Raw genomic sequence first — 22,655 nt, forward strand, 5'->3', positions numbered from 1 at the left:
GAGCTGCACATGTCTGGGCTTGCAGCGTGTTCTGCCTGTGGCAACGCTCCCAAAATGCAAGGGCTTACCGCGGCATCACGGACAATGTGGAATTTGAGGTACTGCACCAGCTTGTTGGTGTTGGACTTCTTGAAGAGGAAGTCCTGCTGCTCCTGGGGCAGCCCACGGATGGCTGTGTCAGTGGGCCAGAAGAGCGTGACTGGTTTGTGAATGGGATCATTGATCAGCCCCAGCAGGTTGTTCTTCTGCAACCAAGCAACAATTGGGGCGGCAGATTAATGCTCTGTCCAAAGTGACACTGACCCTGTGGGGTGAATGTCAGGTGGAACTGGGGTGTGCTGCTCTGTGGGCTGCCTGGTCACCAGCCTGCAAACACCTAGACTTAAAAAAGCAGATGTGTGAGTTGAACTTGATAGGCAGTAGGACAGAGCTGAGTGGGGAAGGGAAAGGTGGCTGTGGGTCTGCTTGACATCCCCAAGCTCTGAGGGAGTGTGACTGGTGGTGAGCAGGGTTCTTGTGTACTTTACGATGAGCTCTTCGGTTCTCCTGAACAAAATCCTGACAGGGATGTTCTCTGTGTGTGTTTGTGTCTAAAAGAAAAAAATAATTTACAACCTTTCCCCAATGGCTCTTGTGTCCTTACCTCTAGCAAAGTGCTGAACAGAATGTACCCATGCTTGGCTGCAACCATTTTAAGACTTTCCTACAAAGAAAGAAAAGCGAGTTATTTACCTAAGAAATACATTATTTGAGTATTAAAAAACCAGATAAGAGCTTGCTTTTCCCTGTAAGTCACTTTTTGTTATAAAATCAAAGCTGCTATAAAAACCCTCTGCAGAAATCCTTTTATACTGTCCTTACTTTATCTGTAATTCTGGTGAATTTGAAATATAATATTTATTTGTTTGTATAAGGTCTTTTTAGCGTCACTTTTTTGTTGACTTATATGATTATATCTGATGGTAACTGTGGAAAAGCCCCTGGGTTGGCAATGGTGATAAGCTGCACATACCTTCTTGAGGGGGAAATCCTGCATCTGTGAAGGGACCAGGATTTGGTTTATGACATGGATCACACCATTTGTGCCAACAGTATCACTGAGTACAATTTCAGCTTTGTTGTTCAAAACCAGTGAGTTCTGGAAAGGCAACAAAAATATTTTTTTCTGTGAAACCTTGTGGGAAAGTGAGGCTGATGCTGAATTGCTTTGATATCATGAGCCCAGACCACCTTTTCTTTGCAGCAAACAGTACTTTCAGCTTTGTTTGCTTTTTCAAACTCTCCTCATACTCATAAAGCCAGAGTCTGAGGATAAAATAACTTGTGTCAAAGCAAGGGTTGTGGAACTTGACTCTTGGAATACCAAACAAGTGCTGAACTCTTCAGCTGGAGAGGCAATCTTAGCTGAAAGTAATTTATTTATTTTTGTGCACCAGAGGAGGAAAGGGAACTGTTGCCATGATGTTTTCTGAAAAATCCCTTTGCCAGGATTTTTCTCTTGAGAAGCTGCAGAGGAAAAGAAAAACAATAATTATCTGCTGCTGTGGAATGCAACAGGTGCATTTTTGGTTGGTCCATGTTGATTGTTTCTAATTAATGGCCAATCACAGTCCAGCTGTCTTGGACTCTCTGAGAGTCATGATCTTTTGTTATCATTCTTTTCTATTCCTTTCAAGCCTTCTGATGAAATCCTTTCTTCTATTCTTTTAGTATAGTTTTAATATATAATTTTCTTTTAATATAAGATATATCATAAAATCATAAATCAGCCTTCAAAAACATGGAGTCAAGATTCTCATCTCTTCCCTCATCCTGGGACTCCTGCGAACACCACCACATTTGGTGACCCGAAGTGAAGAAAAATTCCACAGGAACCATTGAAATTTTTAAAAGGTGAATGAGAGTGGGCTGTTTTGCTGTTGTGTTCCCTGTCCCTCCATGTTTGTTACCTGTGAGTAGCTGATGTGTATGAGGTCACCCTGGAGAGAGGTGATGTTGGTGACGGCTGTCAGGTCCCTGTACAGCAGGCTGGCACAAGCCACCATGTGGTACCGGAGCACTTGGGCCAGCACTCCTTTGGCAGTCCAGTCCTTGACCTGCAGTGGGGAATGGAGAGGCTGAGAAGCAGCTGGGCAAGGCATCTGAAGAGAAAAGCTCATTTGTACTGAGCCCTTTTACGCACCCGTGGGTCGCTGTTCAGTACGTCTGTGTGAGGGACAAACAGGGTGAAAGGGCCGGGGCCTGAGATATCTCTGATGGACAAGGCCTGCCAAATGGAAGAGGAAAAAGCAGCAACGAGTTAATGCATGTGATGCCACACAGTGACAGGGACTGCCCTGTGGAGGGCAAGGTGGTGCCTGCAGCTCCATTGCTGTCATATTGAATTCCCTTCCCTCAACACAAGGGTGAGAGACATTCCCCGTGTGGGCTTTGACTCCTAGCCTTGTCTGTCACCTTTGCTCACAGATATTCAATAGAAGATTTTGTCTTATAGCCATATCTTTATCTCCTCTGAAAAACAAACAAGAGATGAGGGAATTAAATTTGTACTCTTAGGAGTACAAATGGACCTGGGCTATTCAGGCACTTTGCAATGACCACTGATAATCTGTCCTGGGGTGACTTTATGATGCTTGTATCCCTATTTGAGAGGGATTGAGAGCTCTCTTAAAGCCACCTGTCTACCATGGTAGCAAAACTGAAACTGGATTATAGGTCTTCAGGTTAGCAGGCCAGTATACAGGTCTGTGCTGCCCTGAGGCTTCTGGTGAACAGAGAATTGCTGTCACCAGTCTCCAAAAATCTGTGAGAGCTGGCTGCACACTGGCTGTCTTGCAAGACACAGAACACCCTGTGATGTTTCAGGGAGGCAACTGAAATTGTTGCCTTTTGGAGATGCAGAAGGGGTAGTAAATTGTAGGGGGATAGAATATAGGAAAATATAGTGTAGAAAGTAACCTTACCCCTAAGGAGTTGCAGCTGGGCCAATTATCAGAGATTAGGAACAGGCCTGACTTTAACAGGCCACAGCTGTAAGCAATGAGAAGAAGAGTGCTATAAAAGAGTGAGGTGGCTGGGTGAGAAGGGAACTGGAGTCAGTTGGCTGCTTTGTGAGGAAGAAAGAGTCAGTGCTATGAGGAAATGCCCATGAGAAAACACCAAGAAGGTATGGAACTTTTGTGATGGGAGACAACAGTACGGGAACCCCTGCAATAAAATGACAACAGTAAATGAGGGGTATATTCTTGCTTCAGAATTCACATGAGATGTGCTGGCAGATCTCAGACCGTGAATGGGTGAAAGCTTCAGTTTTGTGCCCAGTCTGGATGTAGCCACAGCTGTCTCCACAAAGAGCAGCAGGCACGACTTTCCCAGGCCTTTTCTGGGGAAGGCTGTGAGAAGATCAGAGAAATGAATTGTTTCTCATTCTTATCTCCACTTGCTGTATCTGTGGTTGTGCACATGTGGAATGTGTAATGGAGATTTGTTTACCAAAGGGGTGATTTCTTAACTGGCCACTGGTGATGGTGTTTGGATTGATTGATCAATTGGATCTGTCTGTATCAGACTGTCTGTAAGGGAGCTTCTTAATAAGTATAGTGTAAGATAGAATAATAAAGCAATTGATCAGCCTTCTGCAATCATGGAGTTAATGCTAATTATTATCTGTCTGGGGGCCTGCAATGACATCTGGAGGCCTTACCTTTCTCTGTGACTTTGGTCTTGATCCTTAATAGGTCATTAACACTGTTTTAGTGACAGTTAATAGCTTACATTAGAGCATCTCAAGTGTTAGTGACTGACAATCCAAATCCAGTCCCAATTACATTGAAGGAAGTTGGTGCACACCAGATTCTTGTCTGCTTCTCTCTGCTTTACACTCGTGGGGGGAAAAAAGGGGACGAGAACTCCCCCATGAAAACCCAACAAACCCCAACCACTCAACCTTTGCTTACCTCTAAGTGAAAATAAAACCTAGATGTGTTGGAGTTCCTGAGAAGTTCCTGCAATTAAGAACAAGACTCTGTAACAATGCTACAAATGTGAGGCAACATCTGTGAAGTGTAAACAAATGCAGCACTCAGACAAGAAAGGGAACTTCAGGTTTGGAGTAAGTGCTGCATGTCTGTATTGCTTCTGTCCTGTTCTTACCTTACTCTGCCAAATAGCAGGCTTCTTTGGAACCTAAAACTCCCTAATACTGCACTCATAATGATTGCCCATTAGGGTTTTTGTTTGTTTTGGCAGTCAAAGTTGTCTTGCAGCACCCGTTCCTATTCCTGGTTTCTTGGATTGGGATAACTTCAAATTCCAGTGTACAACTTTGTCCAAGAAAAAAGTGATGTGTTTCAACCATTGTATTAAGTAACTATGGGAAGAAAAATAGGGGACAGCAAACATGTGAAGCACTTTACCTGGAAGATGTTGCCTCGGCACTTAAATCCATCCCCAATGTAGTTGGGTTTGCAGGTGCAGGTCCTATCTGTCAGCTCAGTGTCATTACAGATGGCAAATTCACTGCAGCCTCCATTATTCTGGTAAGGGCAAAGTTTAAAATATATAATTTCTTCATTGCCAGGTGTATAAAACGATTCCAATTCACCCTTTCCCCCACATTTATATAATTTAGAAAGGTTTAATCTCAAGATCTTTCTGAAACCACATCTTGCTGGAATATCTGATGGCATATATTTTCTTCCAAACACTAAAAAGCATTTAGGATTTATAAAAAATAAAAATCTCCTTTTATGCAGAGGATTTAGTTTTGATTCCCTCCTTAATGTATTTAGTCCATGATGCTGTGAGGAAGCAAAATATTTGCATGCAAGTCTCACTCTGCACCTTAGAGATGAGTCTTGGCTTCTCTGCCAATGCAGCACTGACTATTTTTATTATTTTTCATATTTATATAAATATATAATAAATAAATGTATAAATATATAAATAAATATATAATAGTCGTTTATATTAAGGGGAACTATTTACACACTGTAAATCACTGGGAGGGTGCCAGGAGCCTGAATTTATGGACGAGCATAGCACAGGACTGTCTGATGGCCCAGGTCAGCTGTAACAGGGACTTGCCTTGTCCTCATCTCTAAAACATCTCCTGTCTGCCCCTGAGTCCAGCATGGGCTTGGAGCAGAGGATGCATCTCACCCTGCATCCAGAGAGCTCCCTGTACCAAACCATGATATTCCTCACTCAAGAGCAGCTGTTGGGGCTCAGAGCTCTGCTCAGTCACAAGTAGGTGCTCCCCTGTTACCACTTCAGCTTGCAAAGAAGTTTTTATCCTGGGCTTGAGCTCAAATTGGGGGAAATTGAAAAACTTTCTTGGTCTTTTTTCTTCTTGTACTTGTTTCATGGTGTCCTTTCTGTTACTGATCATCTCAGGGATCCTTTCTCATGGGCCATGAGAGGGAGCAGAAACTCTTTTGGGAGCTGCCAGTGGGGCCTGACAGGTCAGAGACACACCTGGCTGTAAGGAGTGGGCTTGGGTGGATTTGCTGTGGATTTGGCTTAGGCAGACCCTTGGCTACCTGTGAAGCTTTGCTGCACAGAGGTTGGGTCATTGTGAAGCCAGGTTAGCCTCTGGTATGACATTGATGCTCCTCAGGATGATCTTTGTTTTTAACTCATAGTTAGCCTGGCATAAATAGTCAAGTGGAAGCAAAGCTGCTGGAACACAGCACAGGAAAAAAGCAAGAGAATTCAAAATCACAGGGAGAAATGGCTCATAGCTTTAAACTCCCCTTCCTCCAGGTTGTGTTTTTGCCCTTGCTCTTTCATCTCTGCAACCTTTCAAGGTCAGAGAAAGCCAGCTGAGAGGCCAGGCTGGGAGGGTGAGAATTGTTGTTGCTGTGCTCAGAGCACTGAGGATTAATGTACACAGAAGAGTGGATATGTCCCTGCTGCAGCTTGCCAAGAGGCTGCAGCTGGTGCAGAGACCCACACTGACTGCCAATATGTGGCTTTCAGCGTGTGAGCCAGCTTGTGCTAAACAAATGTGGCTGATTTTCAGCCTGCAGTGACAAGTGAGGCACAGAATGGGCAGTGCCATGGCCTGTCCAGGGTTGGGTGTTGTGGAAGGAAATGGTTTTGTTGGATTTTTGTAGGAATTCTCAATGACAAATAATTTGCTGACTTAGGTTTTGGCACTGCAGACCAGGGTCTGTTTTTCTGCATTGGATTTGAACTGAGGTATTTAAGACTCAATGATGAGTCCAGGCCCTCACTTATGTTTATGTCCAGGCTGCAGTTGAGGAAAAGCCCTTCCTGCATCTTTAGTTTCTCCCATAGTGAAAGCACTAAAGCTGAACCAAGAATACTTAAAGATTAGCCAAGTTAATGTAAATAGATTCTAAGCACACTTAATTTAGTTTAGAATGCATACAACCCCCAAAAGTGTAATTATAATGAGACCTGAAATTGTCTCCTTAAATGGATACTCACTTGTGAACACAGACTGATATAGGTGCAGGTTTTGCCATCTCCAGAATATCCCCTCAGGCAATTGCATACTGCCTACAAAGCAAAATCAGAAAACAAGCAGACACTGAAAAGTGCTTGATTTTTTTTTTTCAACACACAAATACACAGTTTCCTTTTTTTCCAGATAGTTTCATTGTGATATGATGTGGAATTTATTAAGCTAAAAGTACATTATGTCTCCCAAAACAGTTTCCTGGCCAGTATGAGTAACCATAGACTGAGATTGGGAAGTAACAATTTTCATTAGGCTCTCTCTGCCTTTTTCCTGCCTATCCATCTCTGGTCTCCTCTCTGCTGTCCTGTTCACTTGAAATGACCCCTCAGACATCTGCATGTTATTGTCTTGCTGACAAAACAGGCTAAACCCTTAATTTATTTCCCTCATGTTTTTTTTTTTTTTTTTTTTTTTGCATAGGTTGGTATTCCCCTCTCATCCCTTTCTTTCCCCTGTTTTTTTTTATAAGTGATGAAAAGTAGCTTCAAAACACACCTGGAATTGTGTGTTACTGCCTACTTCCCATGCAATGAAAATGTAGCTGACACTTTGTCCTGGTTACTATATTTTACATTTGCAGTTACCACAAAGATGAAAAATAGGTGCAAAGAAATGAATTATATTCTCCAATTCACTGATGATTGTTCTGCAATTAGAATGTACATTTAATATGTAGGAATTTGAAAATTCAGTGAGATTTCTGCAGCAGAAATAAAACTGGGAGGTAGAAATTAAACTAGGAGGTAGTCTAATAGTAGTGTTCGTGTATTTCCTGGATGAATGAGAGCCCTAGAGAAAACAGATGCATTTCTATCCTATAAATTTGCCTTTGCAGTGCTGGGGTTTTGTAGTGGAGGTTGTTTTTACTCTGATGTTAATTACATTCTCACAGGTAAGGAAGAATAAATAAACAGGTTGTAGCTACTACTTCTAGAGATCAGCAGAAGAGTGAGTGGGCTCCAGAATATTGTAACCCCTATGCAAGAGCTGTTTGGTGCATTTTGTTTCCTTGTGGATACATTTGAACAGTGAAAGGAGAAGGGCTAGTCTAAAATGGATTTTTTTTCCATGGACAGTTTCTATAACAATAAAAGAAACATCATCTAGCAATACTTTCAAACTTACAGCTTTTCACATCAAAACCTCCCAAAAGAGAAAAACAACCACTTGAAATAGCAAAACACTGCTTTCCTCTGCAGTTTTGGATTTCTTTCACTGAAATAGATTTTTTTCATGTTTATCTGCACTCCCCCTCAAATGCCTTTTTGAGGGAAGCATATACTTTTCAGAATTGTTATGAAATTCAGTTTTCTACTAAAAAACAAAGTTGACATGGGTAAATCTTTCTTTGCCCAACAATAAACACTTGACTAGGCCTATTTTTCTTCACTAATAAAGTACTCACTTGATTGGGTCCAGTCTGCGTGCATTCTGCATTTCTATCACATCCACCATTGTTCACCAGACAAGGGTTGATTTCTTTATAAAACAGAAACAGTGTAATAAAGACAGAATAATTCTGAAAACCCAAGGAGAATAAATTTTAAGTAAAGCATACTAGGAATGCGGATTTATGACAAAATTCATTCCCTCAGTTACTTAGTCTGGGTCTTAGTCTAGGTCTACCTCAGTCTAGGTCTTCAGTTGTCTTGGTGGAGGCTGAAGAACTGCCAGCAGCATTTCTGAAACCAAACCTGGGGAGGTGTGGTACAGTATCTAAAAGTCTGTTTGTGATGGTAAAAGGAGTGTGTGTATCAAGCTGCTGGAGATGGGGTTATCTTGCTAGGGGTAGATGTTGTTTGATAATTTTTGGTGCCACACCGCACTGCTGAAGGTGCATGGTGTGCCAAGTAGCACCAGCCCTGTGGCAGGAGAAGATGCCTTTGGCATCAGGGGATGTAGTATCAGCAAGCTGCACTTGTGGGTCAGAGTGGGAGGAGGAGCATCCCCCTAGAGGAAACCTCTCTCCTCTTGTGAAATACAAAGCTGTGTTTCGTGTCGGGTACATACAGGCAATGTGTGTATTTGTGATTGGGATATGTGTGGAGACTGACCATGGGACAGTTGTGAATTCTAATAATAACTGAGGAAAGTAAAGCGTGGAAGAAGGCCTTTGAACCTATCTTTTGTTCGCAATTGACCTTAGTTGATTTAGGAGCATTGGAATTAAAGCGTTAAGGATGTTGCTCTTTGCTTGTAGGTAAGCCTTAAAGAGTTCTGCAATAATAATCTTTTGAAGTATAATTTTAGGATATTGCTTGTATCCTTGAAACTATAGCTTTGGAATATATATAAAGGAAATATGCTTATCTCACGCCTTAACAAAACAGAGAAAAACAGCTTGAGAAAGTAAGATGAACATCAACTCAAGGATTTATATTTTGGACCAGGGGAAGCTGGACATCACTCTTATGAGATTTATAGTCCTTGTAATTAAAAGGTGGACCCACATCTGGAGAGCTGGACCTCACCAGATGGGATTCCTCTTCCTTCTTTTGGAAACCAGACCAACACCACCTGGGGATACTCCTTTCTGGGATACATCCTGAGAAAAACTAAATCACAATAGTGTATAGAATGGTGACGTAAAAATTGGAATAGAAACTGCTGAGAAAGCTTATGAGTAGCCCTATAAATACCTGTAAGCCTCAACTATGGGTGTGCAGTTGGAGGGAAAACTTCCCCCGCTGTACCCAGCGCTGTATTGCTCATACTTTAGCATATTTAATTAATAAATTGATTGCTGCTTGAATATTGACCTAGTTGAGCTTATTTAAAACACTGACTTTGCTGTGAGATGCAGAGGCAGGACAGGGTGTGTGCTTACCGAGGCAGACGATCCCATCCCCTGTGTAGCCAGTGCTGCAGACACAGGCTCTGTTCCCTGGGGTTGTTCTCCTGCACTCTGCCTTGGAGGAACAGCCCCCGTTGTTGCTCCCACAAGCATCAATAGCTGAACAGGGACAACAGCAGAGGTGAAACCAATGTGCTGGACTGGCTTCTTGCTTCTCATGATTATCTGTCTCAATTTTTAAAGGGATTTATGTGGAAACGTAGGGCACAGGGAATATTTCCCTGTCTGCTCTGGGGTGCCCTGACCCCCAGGGGAGCACTGACTTTGACCCTCATCCATGGAGAAAGTTTCCCAGACTTCAAGATAGACTAGAATCCACAAAAGTGTGACATTTATAGAGAGGAGAGTAGGTGTATTACTTTGCGAGAAATTTAGGTTCTGGGATTTTTAGTATGTCGTAGATGGAGGGCACAGGATGTTGTCCTGGGTTTCTTCATGCTTCTTCCTTCTTCTTCATAGGTTTGGGTGGCATTTTGTAATTGAGCAGAAAAGTCTGCATTGCAGCTCTTTGGGATCAGTTATTGGGTTAAAAGGGAAAATAATCTAGGTGTCAGTTCTTAATTGGATAGTTTAGTCTTGAAAGACCTTGTAACTAGAGATTGTTGGCCATTTTGTGCCTTCTAATGAAAAGCTGCTGAACTCACAGTAGTGAGACTGTTTTACTGATAAGAAATAATAAACACTTGAGTGTGAACACGAATTACTGTCTCAAGTGCCTTCAATCCAGACCCAGAAAAACCAATGATGGTACCCCTACAGATTTACTAACATTTTTTGAATGAGTCTATCTGAATTAGGCATCCACATATCTCATTAGAGCCAGTAATTTAATACATATTATTGTTTCCAGAGAGGGAAAGCTGAATTGGTGTTTCTAGTCTGGAATATTAGAATTCATCCAGGACTGACTTTCAATAACTTTCCATCTTCCAATTCTGCCCATTTCAACAAAACACCAAAAAAAAAAAAAAAAAAGAAGAAAAAGAGGAATGTTTGTGTTCATCTCTAGTTTAAATAGCCATTTAGGTGTTCCCTGAGCTTGCCATTTTCTGCACACAGACCACATAATTTCTCTTGCAGGAGGCCTAGACTATAATACCACCTAGCCCTGTTGTGACAGCAAGTCTGGGTTCTTATTCAGATGGATACTCATGCTGTCTCTCCAACTCCGGATGAGCTGGATGCTCACAACATGCGAGCAGGAAGGAAGCCTTGTCTGTTCTTCAGTGTGACTCAAATCAGCCTGAAAATTGCCTTAAGTTTTGCTTCAAATGACCCTAAATGGCTCTTTCATCAATGTAAGGCCAGGGAGTTGATGTTTTTCTGCAACTAGAGTCACTATGGGTGACTTGTGTCACCCAGCTCTTCCTGCATGTGGGGAGTTGCCCCCCAGCAAATTAGGATGGATTTGTCTGTTTTGTGCCAGAAGAGAAAATGAAAACAGGCAGAGTAAGAGGGGCAAAATCTGGGATTAGGACACTGCCAGCCATTGTGAGTAAGTAGAAAAATAGGCTTCTGTCTGAAAAAGATGAATATCTTAATCAATTGAGAATTAAGAAAAATTATAACTAATTATGATTATTGTAGCTGGAAGCAGTCTGTTTTGGATAACCCAGATTTTTGGAGGAACATCTAGCATGAGGTGCTGTTATCGCTTTCTGAGGGTCTCTTAAATCTCTGTAGTCTAAAGAAATGGATTTTGCCACACCAGAAATCTGAGCAAGTTCAGAAAGCTGAGGAAATGGTTGAGCTACACAGCTTCCAATAGCTGGAAGTGTTATTGTGCCCTGAATTGGCCTCTCTTTGCTGGGCTTTGTTGGGAAAGGGAGTAAAAGTCACAAACCAGGTTTCATTACTCTGCAAACAATGGGGCTGGGGTTGTGCACAGCATGTTCCCTTTTCTCTGCTCTCCCTGAGCACAATGCCTCACAACTTGGAGGTTTGGAGCCCTTTGTTTGCTGTGAATCTGCACCTGTTGGGCTGCTGTTTGTTTTGAGGGAACTGGCAACAATTCCTGTTTTTTAACTGGTGCATAGGGAACTGCTCATCTCTCACCAGCTCTACTGTGACCAGAGAGTGCTTCAAGCATTCTTCTTTGGTTTCTTTTTTTTTTTTTTTTTTTTTTTTTCAAAGGGAAGAAACAAAGTTCACTTGCCTGTGCAGAATGTCCCGTTCCCCTCAAAGCCAGCTGCACACTTGCAATAGGCAGTGCCATTTGATAGGAGGAGGCAGCTAATGAAATAAAAGGAGGGAGGCATCATTTAACAGAGAGGAAAAAAAAATTGGGCAGGTCTTTTGTACAGCCCTTGTTTTTGTGAGTGTTTCTGAAGGTAATGTTGCATAGAAATAACAAGGCGTTTAACCATACAGTAAGAGGTAGCTAAAACCATAAAAATAGACCTAGCTGGACCAAGCTTTTCAAATGTGTTTTGGGTGTATTATTTTAGATATTAGATTCCATGCTTTGGTGTCTGAATATCCTATTTTTTTTGTGCAGAACTACAGAATTTGTACGTCTGCTCACCCAAAAAGCTGTGCACAATTTTTGTCTGTGTGCACCCAGTTTATGGAGGGATGCACAATTAATCATTGCCCCCTACTCCTGCCATGCCTGCGTCTATCTTCAGACCTACAGGTGTATGTCAGTGAATGAAAAATACTCAGGAGAGGAACAATCTGCTTCTGTCAGAAACACAGTCTTGATTCCAGAATGTGTGGGGTCCCCACGAGAAAATTTGAGAGTGTAGTTTTGCCAAAAAATCGTGGTAAAATATTGCTGCTGTGAACTGAAGGTCACAAACACACAGGGGAGAGAATTACCTACATCTGGGGAAAAAGGGGGTTTGCCCCTCTGGTTTCTCAGCTCCTTCAGTAGAGCTGTGGCTGAAAATGAGGAGTCTTTCCAGTCAGTTTTCCTTGGGCTTTTTTGAGATGTCTTGACTAGAGTAAATCTTGCTGCCTGGTCAGTGGTGAGGGGACAGATGCACTTCAGTAAATGGCTCAATAGGGCTCACTTGCTCCTCTGAAAACTAGTTAGTGTCCAAATATTGGTGCTGGACTGGTGGGAGCATTTTTTTGGTTCTTGTTTGTATATTTGGATATGAAGAGGAGAGCTTTCAACTTTCTGGCCTCATCACCACACACATTCGATTTACGTTGCTCCTTATCTCTGTGAGATATGCTGCTGAGAAGCCATGAGCAAGATGGACTTGATTTTTTGCCTTGAAAGAGGTGCCCCTTTTCTCCCCTCTCCCCTAAATGAGTACATCTCATACATACTTAGCACTGGTGTGGCACGAGGCGTTACATGCGTCATCTTTGATTTCTGCAAGTGGAAAAAAAAAAATGAAAAAGGGATCAGAACCTTTTGGGTCAACATCCTTCTAGATTCAGAGTCTTTTGTTCCCACCATGTGGAGCTGGAGGCTGAGTTCTGTGACAGACAACTGTGCTCTCAGTCTTGATAGAGACTCTGTGGCATTCATGTTTTTTGGAAAAATTCTTTTGCTTAGGATTTTTCTCTTGGGAAGCTGAGAAGCTTCAGAGAAAAAGAAAGCAATTTTTATTTCATTTGTTTTTCTTGTGTTTTGCTTTTTTAGAATGTGTTTAAAGATTGTTTACTTACAAGTAATTGTTTTGTTAGATTTTAGTGTGAGTTGTTTTAACTCTTTAGCCAATCAGAGCCAAGCTGTGTTGAGACTCTAGAAGAGTCACGAGTTCTTATTATTATATTTTTAGCATTTAGTAAGTATTCTTTCTGTATTCTTTAGTGTAGTATAGTATTTTTTAATATAATATCATAAAGTAATAAATTAGCCTTCTGAAAACATAGAGTCACATTCATCATTCCTGCCTTTGTCAGAGCTTCCCAACAAATACAATAAGACTCCACCTGGAGAGTCTGTATAGATCAGTGGATACCACTTAAATTAATTTGCAAGGAATAATTGTGTGATATTGTCAGGAAAAACATTTCACCTGTTGTCATTTACCTGTGTTTATTCTGGTGAGTCTTGTATAATATTAGAATTATATAAGGGTAGGTTTTCTAAAGGAGCTGGAAGTTTTCTCAGAGCATGTATAGCAGCCCTCTTACAAAACTGTAATTATTAATAATTTTTTCCCCAGGAAAATTTAAAACTGATCTTGAATGCTATTATCAATGTGCTTGTAACATTTTTTAATTTCATACTATTACAGCTAGAGTTTTGAAACAGTTACAGAGTGCATTATAATTATGTATAAATAGAATATAATTTGATTGGATATAGAAGCTGTATTAAGCCAGCAAAACAAATGAACAAAATGATCTATTTGCTAATTTTTTTTTATTGCATTAACAAGAACATAATTTAATATCTGGTGTTGTGTAGCTAAATCAACTTTTAGAAGCACTTGAGAGGCTTTTGATATAAGGGTCAAAATGTGCTGGCTAATCCTGTTCTGGAAAACATATAGCTTCAATAAATGGGATATTCTTTTGGGGCAGATAGAGGGTGACACAGGTAGAGAATTAGCTAAATAAGCATTTCAGTATCACCAGTGGTGTCTCAACCAGCTCTCTAATAATGCAGTAATTAATTGCCATAGCATGGGAATATGACTGTATTTCACTGCATGTGGGAAGCTGCACTGGGATCTGATTGTGGCTGTAGTTCTGTCATTTTCTGAAATGCTCACCTTTTACCTCAGAAGAAAAGAGGCAGGACACTCACCAGTGTCACAGGTCACTCCTCTCCAGCCAACGTCGCATTCACAGGAGCCATCCCCGTCGATCCCGCTGCTGCATTTCCCATGGACACACGTGCACACTGTGGGAGAGATGGGGACAAGCCACTGTCCCTGGCAGCGTGGGCAGCAAGGGGCAGGAAGCACAGCAGGGCTGGCCCAGACATCACCTGCTGATGGCACCTGCTGCTCAGGCTCTTTGAAGAAAGGCGCTGTCTTGTGCCCTTTGGTTTCTAATTACACAGTAACTCTGAATTCAAACTATGCTTACATTGCCTCTATTCCCCTGTACAGGGTCTGTAACTGTATTTTAATGGGAAACAATTGGTGAAAAATAGCGGTGCTACAGAGGATGGTTCTTGCTGCATTCTAGAGATTGCCTAGAGATTAGAAAGAAAACCCCATAATGGGGAAAGAAAAGGGGTTAATGATGTTTTTAAGCCTGGCTTATTACGAAGTGCTGTAATTTTCTGGAACCTGGACTGAACATGGTTAGAAGATAAAAGGGGAAGATTTGGACCCCTGGATGGTTCTTGATGGATTCTTTCCTGTGTCTGTGGTGTGACAGAGTAGAAAGCCCTGTCTCCAGCCTAGGGATTAGAAACAAAACCCCATAATGAGGAAAGAAAAGATCTTTTTAAGCCTGGCCTATTAGGAAGTGCTGTACCTTCCTGGAACCTGGACCAAACGTGGTTAGAAGATAAAAGGGGAAGGTTTGGGGTGTCTTTGGGGGTGCTGGGTACCTTGGTCACAGCTGTGGCCGTATCTGCCCTGGCTGCAGCTCTCGCAGGCCGTGCCCACGAAGCCCTCCTGGCACTGGCAGGTGCCCGTGCCGTTGATGCCATCCAGGCACACGCCGTTCCCAAAGCAGGCGCTCCCGGCTTTCCCTGGGCATGGCTGGCACTGCGCGCCGAAGAATCCCGCGCAGCACTCCCTGCTCTGCAAAGGCAGAAATGCTGCGCTGAGGGGGCAAGCAGGGAGAGCTGGATTTTTGCAAGGACTTTTAGGGAAAGGAAAAGAGGGTGGTGTGTAAGATTCCGTGCCTGGATGGGCTGTTCGGGTCCGATCCGGCTGGCTGTGCACTCCAGCCCACGTGATCTTACATGGATAAAAGACCAGAGGCGCTCTTCTCCACGTGGGGACAAATGTCCTAATTTATTTTTAGGAGACCCAACAGATGGAAAAGGGACCCAGGTGGAAATGAGGCCATTCCCTTCTCACAGGGGACTTTTAAACCCGGGGGAATGAGGGGTGGAGGAAGAGGACCACAGCCAAGGGGATACAAGTGAGCAGGGGAGAGGGCAGGGGTAACCCAGGGAGAGACCCCCAAAGCTGACACCTGGGGAGGGGAAAAGGGGAAACCCATGTGGTGATAGGGTACAAATCATGTGGACAGTACAAATTACCAAACACCCAGTGCAAATGACTAAATAACTATTCAATGTAATACAACAAGGGTGGGTTTATATTGGGTATTAGGAAGAAATTATTTACTGTGGTGAGGCACTGGAACAGGTTTCCCAGAGGAGTTATGGGTGGATTCGTGCCTGGAAGTTCAAGGCAAGGTTGTGGAGTGCTGTGAGAAACCTGGTCAAGAGGAGGATGTTTCTGCCCATGGCAGGGTGGCTGGGACTAGATGAACTTTAAGGTCCCTTCCAACCCAAAGTACTCTTTGGTTCTGTGATTTTTAGCAGCACATCAGCTCTGCTGGTCTGTGACCACACTCCTCAATGTGCCAGGACACAGGCTGCCACTACCAGTCCTTGGTAGGACCCAGATGCCCTTCACCACTTCAGGGAGAGGTGGAGAATTGCTAGGGACAAGCAGAGGTTTACTCTTCCCAAGCCTGTGCTCCCTCTGCACCACTGGACATGCAGAACCTTGTGTGCTGCAGCTATCATCAGTCTTTAACCTTCCAATCTCTGCTGTGTCCATAGTAAAGGTCAATATATACAGTCAGGAGCTGCCTTGACCTGCTGTGGGTGCTTAGGGGGGATGATTAGGAGGATGAAGCTCAGGGAAGGGGGTTCTTGGTTTTTACCACGACAGAAGCAGTGAACTCACAATGATGGTTTTGGCACACTTGGGCTTGCAGCCAATTTGGATGGTGTACTGTCTCATGTGGTTTTCTGTGAGGATACAGTACTTCTTCACCCCTGCCTGAGCAAATATTGGAGAAACAGATGCACTTCTCAGTGATATTGATCAGCTACATTCAAATGTGTTAATAAATGGGACATTAACTTTATGCATGCTGTGCACTGACTCACACATCCACAATTAAAATGAAGGAAATACTTTTAGAAATAGAAATGAACGTATTATCAGTTTAACTCAGTGTCATGTGGTGTTTTAAAGATGTCTAAAATTGCCTTTGCTCAGAACTGAACAGATTCTATTCAAAAGTATTATAAACCTTTTTTTTCATTTTTCACATTTTCTGATCTTTCTAATTCTTCTTGGAAAACCGAGTTATGAAGTTGTGCAAAAACAGCTGTTGAAAAATTATCTTCTAGGTCTGAACAAAACTGGGGAAAGATTGTTTGCTGAAGAAAGATTTTTATCTCAATATACACTTGTGAGGAGATTGAGACAAGAATCCATCCAGGTGTTCATTGTTAAGGAAATGTTAATGAGTTTGAATTTTTAAATTTTTTTTACCCATGAGGAGTTAAATTTGGTTTTGCCAGTCAAGTACTTTGATGGGGCAGATGGGACTTAAGCTGCTTTGGAATACCATTACTGGTATAATTAATTTTAAAAAATAAATAATAAAGGAAAATATACCTATGTAATCCCAATGGAGAGGCTTTCACAGATAAGTTAGATAACAAGAAACTAAATATCTTCAGTTCTCATGTGTTGGACCTGGGCATCCAAAGTCTCTCTGATCTCCAAGTTTTCTTGTGACCACAGTTTACAGCATATTGCTGGGGATGGATTGACTTTGCCTTCTGTACATCTCTGACTTGAAGGGCTCAAAGCTGCTGCTGTAATTCCTTCTGGAGCAGGCATACTCCAAACCACATTTAACGCCCTTAATTTTGCATGGTACAGGAAAACTTTGCGGTTTAAGGAGTCTTAGTTGGCCCAGTGTATGTGGGAAACTGTTCTTCAAAGATATTTTTATCTTTAAATTGCCCTTCTGCTGCCTTGATCCCAGATAGATTTTTCAAAAAGAATCTCTGAGGTCAGGGTGAATTGAGCCTCTTGACTATAAGCAATGTATGTAGCAGGCTGAGATGATAACTACTGTGTATTTTGGTGAAACTGAGACAATTATATTAAAAAATAGGATTGAATGCATATATAGTCAGTTCTGATATGGAGAAATAAATGACTCTAATATTAATGAAAAAATACTTACAATTTCTTTTGTTCCTGGGGGACAGCTTGATGGTTGTGAACAAATTCTGCACTTCTCCTTATGCAACACAAATGAGAGGTGGTTAGCAGACTGTACAGAGCTGCAGGCAAGTTGTTTCATAGAAAAATAATGATTTCCAGCCACATTTATAAATCTAGTGCTTGAGGTACATTATCAGGATAACCCTTTGGTAAAGAGGGTGAGGGAAGCTGTCCTGCTCAGCAAGGAAGAATATCCCTGTGAGTGGCTCTATGGGGACACCCTTCCCTCAAAGGGAAAAAGGAAAGAACATTTGGTTGTTTTTTATTTCCTCTTCTAAAGTGATGCTTCCCACTTTAAAAAACAAGTGGTCTGGTTATGAAGATGTATTAGAATAATGCATTGTTAATATTATCTAAATGTTAGAGCTCAGGAATTTCTTATTATTGAGCTACTCTGTCTACATTTTATCCAGGCCGTCAGAACACTGATTTCAGGACCAAAGTTGTCTTAAGAGATGCTAAAACTCTGGTAGGAATATCTTTGTGGAAAATGTGTGCATTCCTTGCTGGGAAGTAGTATCACATATCCTACACTTTTGAGCTTTGTTTGGCTGTAGGTCTCTCTGGGGGGATTTAAGGTTCTCTATGAACTTCTATCACTTACAATGATCACAGTATTATTGATATCACATCTGTTCTTCTGGATTTCCAGCACCTTCCCCAGTCCATGAATAATTCCTCTGTCTGTGGCAACATTTGCATAGCTTATAGGAGCATCATTTACGTACAGCTGCAAGAGACATGCAATCAGTTAGAGAGCAGCAGAGGTGTTCCATGGCTCTGTGGCAGCCTGAGCAGTAGGAGATGAAGAAAAGAGAGAAATGCACAGGATTCACATAGGGAAAACCAACAAAGGGTTCCCCAAAACTCACTCCTGTTCCAGCTGCTGCATTTAACTGCTTCACTGCCCTGGAGGGCAGGGGATGACTTGCAGCCTGTTAAAACTTCTGAGCAACAGGATTTGGCAGAGCAGCTTTTTCCAAGGGGTGTAAAAGCTATGAAGAGGGAGCCTAAGGCGTGCAAAAAGATGGGTTTGCTGTGTCTGGGGGATGTGAGGCTTCAAGGAAACCCCACCAGAAGCTGCTCTTTCAAGGAGGGCTTCCATCATCTCAGTGCTAGCCACACTCCCATTGTGCCCTCACCAGCAAGTCCCACTGCAGGTGCTCTTTCAAGGCTCAGCTGTGGGCAGAGCAAAGAGCAGGGCTGAAACTTCTGTGGAAGCTTTCTGTCTTCCTTTGCCTATTGCCCACAGGGACTTTGGGACAGAGAAGGAGGACCAAGCTCCCTTCCTGGCCCTGTCTCTTAATCTTGCTGTACCTGATTTTTCCATGAGTAGTATTGAAAGGCAATTCATATTTATTGCACAGTGCTTTGAGTTCTTAGGACTGAAAGGGGAGCGAATCCACAGAAAATAGAAATTATAAAACTAATATTATAAAAGGTTTTATTTGAAGTTTTGTAATTGAGGGCAGGTTTCTAATAGCCCTTGGAAGTCAGATTAATGACTGCTCTGGGATTCAGGCTTGAAGTTGCTAGAGACAGATGCCTAAAATTCAATTTTAAATTTAAATGTGAACAGCACAACTGAAATCAAATTCAATCAGATACCTTCAAGGGTGACTTTGGATTAAGCAGGTCTGAGACAGGCCTTGCATTTGAGTGACAACTTTTGTGCTGCTGAGTCACAGAAGCTAATGAGGGTTTCAGAGTTCCTTTTGACTCCATGTCAGTTTAAAGCTGAAGCTGGATTTGTAAAAAGCAGGAAACCTGTTTCTCCCAGCAAGTGCAGACAGCAGTACCTGGCTGTTGTGGAGGAAGAACCCAACCTGGTAGGAGAAGCCCAGCATGGTCTCCCTGTGCATGCCATTGTGCAGGTTGTTCTTCAGGAGCTTCTCATCCAGCACAATGTGGTAGCGGATTTGGCCTTCATCCTACCAACACACAATTGCATTCTGAGTTACCTAATAAAGAAAACCTTCCTAGGGATAGCATTTTCCAAAGGGTTTAAGCCAAACAGAGATTGCCTGAATTTAAAGAGAAACTTCTCCAATGGGTATGTTATTTCATATTTCCTCCTGTAGTCAGCCTGCAGTCTTGCCACCATGAAAATGTTATTGACCATGGAGGATGAAAGGCTACTGGACTGGGAGGAGCAAGGTTTGCTCGAGCCTGTAGTGTGTTTCTGTGCATAGGGCTGGCTGCTGAATTCAGGGAAAAGTCAGATGATTTTTAGGACTCTCAACTTCATGGGATCATTTGACATGAAGGGTTGCGTATTCATGAGCGTTTTTATGGTCTTTCCATACCTATTCCTTATTTCTTTGGGAATCCCTGAATAACCTACAGGGGAATAAACTGTGGTGAGTGTTTAGAATAATTTTTGTATCTGTCTATCCATATATAGATATGGATATACAGATATATATATATATATAGTGTATATATATATATACCATATATATAATCTTTAAGGGCATCTTCAGTCAATAAAGACTATTTTTAATTGTCTTTAATTGAAAAGTTTTCTATGCCTGGTTGATAGAGCATATTCATATTTCACTGTAAAGTGATGAAGTTACTGTCTATACATCAAAATTTTGTGTGGGTTTCCCAAGGCTTCTACATTTTGTTCTGAAGCAGGAGATTCCCAGAGCTTTCCCTGACTAGGAGGGGGAAGCAGAAGCAGGATGTGTTGGTGAGAGATTGGTCGATGTGAGAGAAGCTGGGGTATTTGGGGAGTCTTGGAAATTGTCACCATATTTTTAATCTAGAGAAGACCAAAACACAGAATAGCTAGGCTCTTCCAGCAACTCAGGAAAATATAGGTAGATCTATCCCATTTCAACTTCTTTGGTGTTACAGGCAAAACCTAACTTACTGGATTTCTCAGAAACAAATCTCCCTATATCTGTGCCCTCATAACCCATCCACTTGAAACAAAGATGAAATACTGAGCTGTTAGGACAAGCCTTGTGAGTTATACATACCAGAGCAGCAGATTTCTTATCCTTCAGGTAATTTTCTATGGCATCATTACTTGGGGCAAAGATTGTGTATGTGTTTGCTGCTTCTATTTCGTTAGCCAGGTTATATTGCTGTTGTGAAACACATTAAAAAAAAAATCAGAATGACCACTGCTAGTCTGAAATGCAAACCAAGCAGAGAGCTTCCTCTGCTCTGAAACGCTGTGAGCATGGAGTGAAAGCTTACAATAATGTAGCCCCTGAAGAGGGAGTAGTCGGGCATTTGCTCCAGGCGGGCCAGCAGCCTCGGCAGGACAGCGCTGCGCAGCGGGGTCAGCACCTGCAGGGGAGCAGACACCTGCAGCACCTGCAAGCATCACATGCGGGGCACAATGCTGCTCTGTGCACAGTGTTCTCCACAGGGGGTTAACAGTTTTGTGGTGCAGGAAAATCCCGATCAATATATTTGATACCTTGTCGATGACGTGAATGACCCCGTTGGTGGATGCGATGTCGCTGGCCACAAAGTGAGCGCCCTCGAGGGTCAGGTTCTGCGCAAGGGAGAGGAGAGAGGCTTTGCCTTGGCCTTGCTGGGGTGCTGCTTCCCAGCAGCTCATCCTGTGCATTTCCACACCTTCCCAAAGGCTTGCCTAGAGCTGTGCCATGGCACCACTAACTCAGACCAGAGGCTGGGTGACCCTCAGGGAGCTGCACACAGGGGAGGGGGCTTGGGGACCCTTGTCTGCTCCCTGGGCGCAGACTGGCAAAGCCCTGTTCTCCCTGAGGATGTGAATCAGCTCAGAGCTCAGTCTACCCTGGCAGCACAGGGCAGGCTGAGCTCTGAGCTGGTTCACACCCTCCCAGCTCTGTGCAGCTTTAAGGACCCTGTTCATACCTTTTCCTTTGGAGCATGAAGGTGGGGGGAACTTTGCTCTCCCTTAATGGGGATGAAGTGCTTAGATGTGACTTGTGTATTTCCAGGAAATTACCTGATAAAAGGCTAAGGGGGAAGGGCTGTAACTTATTTACCATTAAAATACCCTCAGGTGGTTTAGGACTATCAAATTGCATATGTGGAGATGTGTGTTTTCACTGCTTCCTCCTACCTTCTCTGTTCACTAAATTAAGTTATTTGGTTATTTGGTTTCTTTGTATTAATTTAGGTCACACAGGCTGCTCCAGGCAAGGGCTGCCGTTCTGCTTGGTTACAGCTGTCCAGTGTTTGCAGCAGCTACTGGGCCATTAGAAATAATTAACATTGTGGACAAATTTTAGTGATGTAAAGTGGTGGAGAAAAACAAGGTAATGTTTCTCCCAGAGGGCCCCATATAATTGAACTGTGCCTTTAATGTTATGACATGTGTTTTTAAAAAATACATAATGTATGTGTGGTTTTGTAGTACAAGAAAGTCAGTGGCAGTGATGGCCAGGGTTTGGTGTATGATAGCACAGTGCTTTGCAGGTCATCTCACCCCATTTTCTTTAGACAAGTGTAGGAATTTGCTCTGTAGCGATGTTGGCAGCATGTCAGAGGACGATAAATTCTGGAAATCAGCAAAGCTGTAAGCTCCTGTCAGTACATGATACCTAAAGGAAATTAACTGGATTTGAAAGTTTTGAATTTTATCTCTTTTTTCTCTGTCTTATTTCAGATAAACATGCTTAGTGTGTCTCAAATGGTAAATTAAGCAGGAATTGCTTCTACAACACCTTGTTCAGCCATGTTTTTATCTTAGTTCAAACTTTAAACATAATATAAATATTGCCTTTTTTCCCAGTGGCCTTGCTACAGAGATTTATATGCCACTGGAACTAGAAGGGGAATCCCATGCCCTTCCTTTAAAATGAAAAAACCTGTCTTGCTCTAGTGGCTTCAGACCAAAGGCTTTTTAGAATAAAAACCAGTTAATTTAAAAAGCCAAACCCCCAAACCATGAACGTACTTAAGGAGAGTTGGAATGTTACTTTTTGACAACCAAAAGGCTTTCTCATCCTCATCCATGTTCTCAATGGCTTGCAGAGAAGGCACAAGGACAGTCAGGTTTGAGGTGGTGGACAGCACCGAGTTTATCTTGGCCTCCTGCATGGAAGTAAAGAGGGTAAAATAATTCATTCCAAGGATGGTCTATAAATAGTAGCTGGTGGCATTTTAAGCAAGGTGGAGTATGTGACGTGTTTTGTGACCAGCCTGGAAAGTGAAAAACCATTATACTGGG

The 22,655-nt window shown here is 42.4% G+C and overlaps 1 protein-coding gene across 1 annotated transcript in view; it reads right to left on the reverse strand.

The window, feature by feature from the left end:
• Window positions 1–22,655, reverse strand: part of STAB2 (stabilin 2) — an 81,147-nt gene that overhangs the window by 18,306 nt on the left and 40,186 nt on the right. Inside the window, exons 27-49 of the mRNA XM_030959924.1 lie at window positions 22,383–22,519; window positions 21,912–22,026; window positions 20,913–20,990; window positions 20,687–20,779; window positions 20,464–20,571; window positions 19,276–19,407; window positions 18,081–18,206; window positions 17,436–17,492; window positions 16,133–16,228; window positions 14,812–15,007; window positions 14,056–14,151; window positions 12,621–12,666; window positions 11,497–11,573; window positions 9,315–9,440; window positions 7,893–7,966; window positions 6,454–6,525; window positions 4,416–4,535; window positions 3,957–4,004; window positions 2,183–2,266; window positions 1,950–2,096; window positions 1,013–1,138; window positions 644–703; window positions 69–245 (exon numbers count right to left, since the gene is read on the reverse strand). Coding sequence (XP_030815784.1) covers window positions 69–245; window positions 644–703; window positions 1,013–1,138; window positions 1,950–2,096; window positions 2,183–2,266; window positions 3,957–4,004; window positions 4,416–4,535; window positions 6,454–6,525; window positions 7,893–7,966; window positions 9,315–9,440; window positions 11,497–11,573; window positions 12,621–12,666; window positions 14,056–14,151; window positions 14,812–15,007; window positions 16,133–16,228; window positions 17,436–17,492; window positions 18,081–18,206; window positions 19,276–19,407; window positions 20,464–20,571; window positions 20,687–20,779; window positions 20,913–20,990; window positions 21,912–22,026; window positions 22,383–22,519 — 2,391 coding nt within the window. The remainder of the gene's footprint in view (window positions 1–68; window positions 246–643; window positions 704–1,012; window positions 1,139–1,949; window positions 2,097–2,182; window positions 2,267–3,956; window positions 4,005–4,415; window positions 4,536–6,453; window positions 6,526–7,892; window positions 7,967–9,314; window positions 9,441–11,496; window positions 11,574–12,620; window positions 12,667–14,055; window positions 14,152–14,811; window positions 15,008–16,132; window positions 16,229–17,435; window positions 17,493–18,080; window positions 18,207–19,275; window positions 19,408–20,463; window positions 20,572–20,686; window positions 20,780–20,912; window positions 20,991–21,911; window positions 22,027–22,382; window positions 22,520–22,655) is intronic.

This window comes from Camarhynchus parvulus, chromosome 1A (genome assembly GCF_901933205.1).
Source record: "Camarhynchus parvulus chromosome 1A, STF_HiC, whole genome shotgun sequence".
Lineage (NCBI taxonomy): Eukaryota > Metazoa > Chordata > Aves > Passeriformes > Thraupidae > Camarhynchus > Camarhynchus parvulus.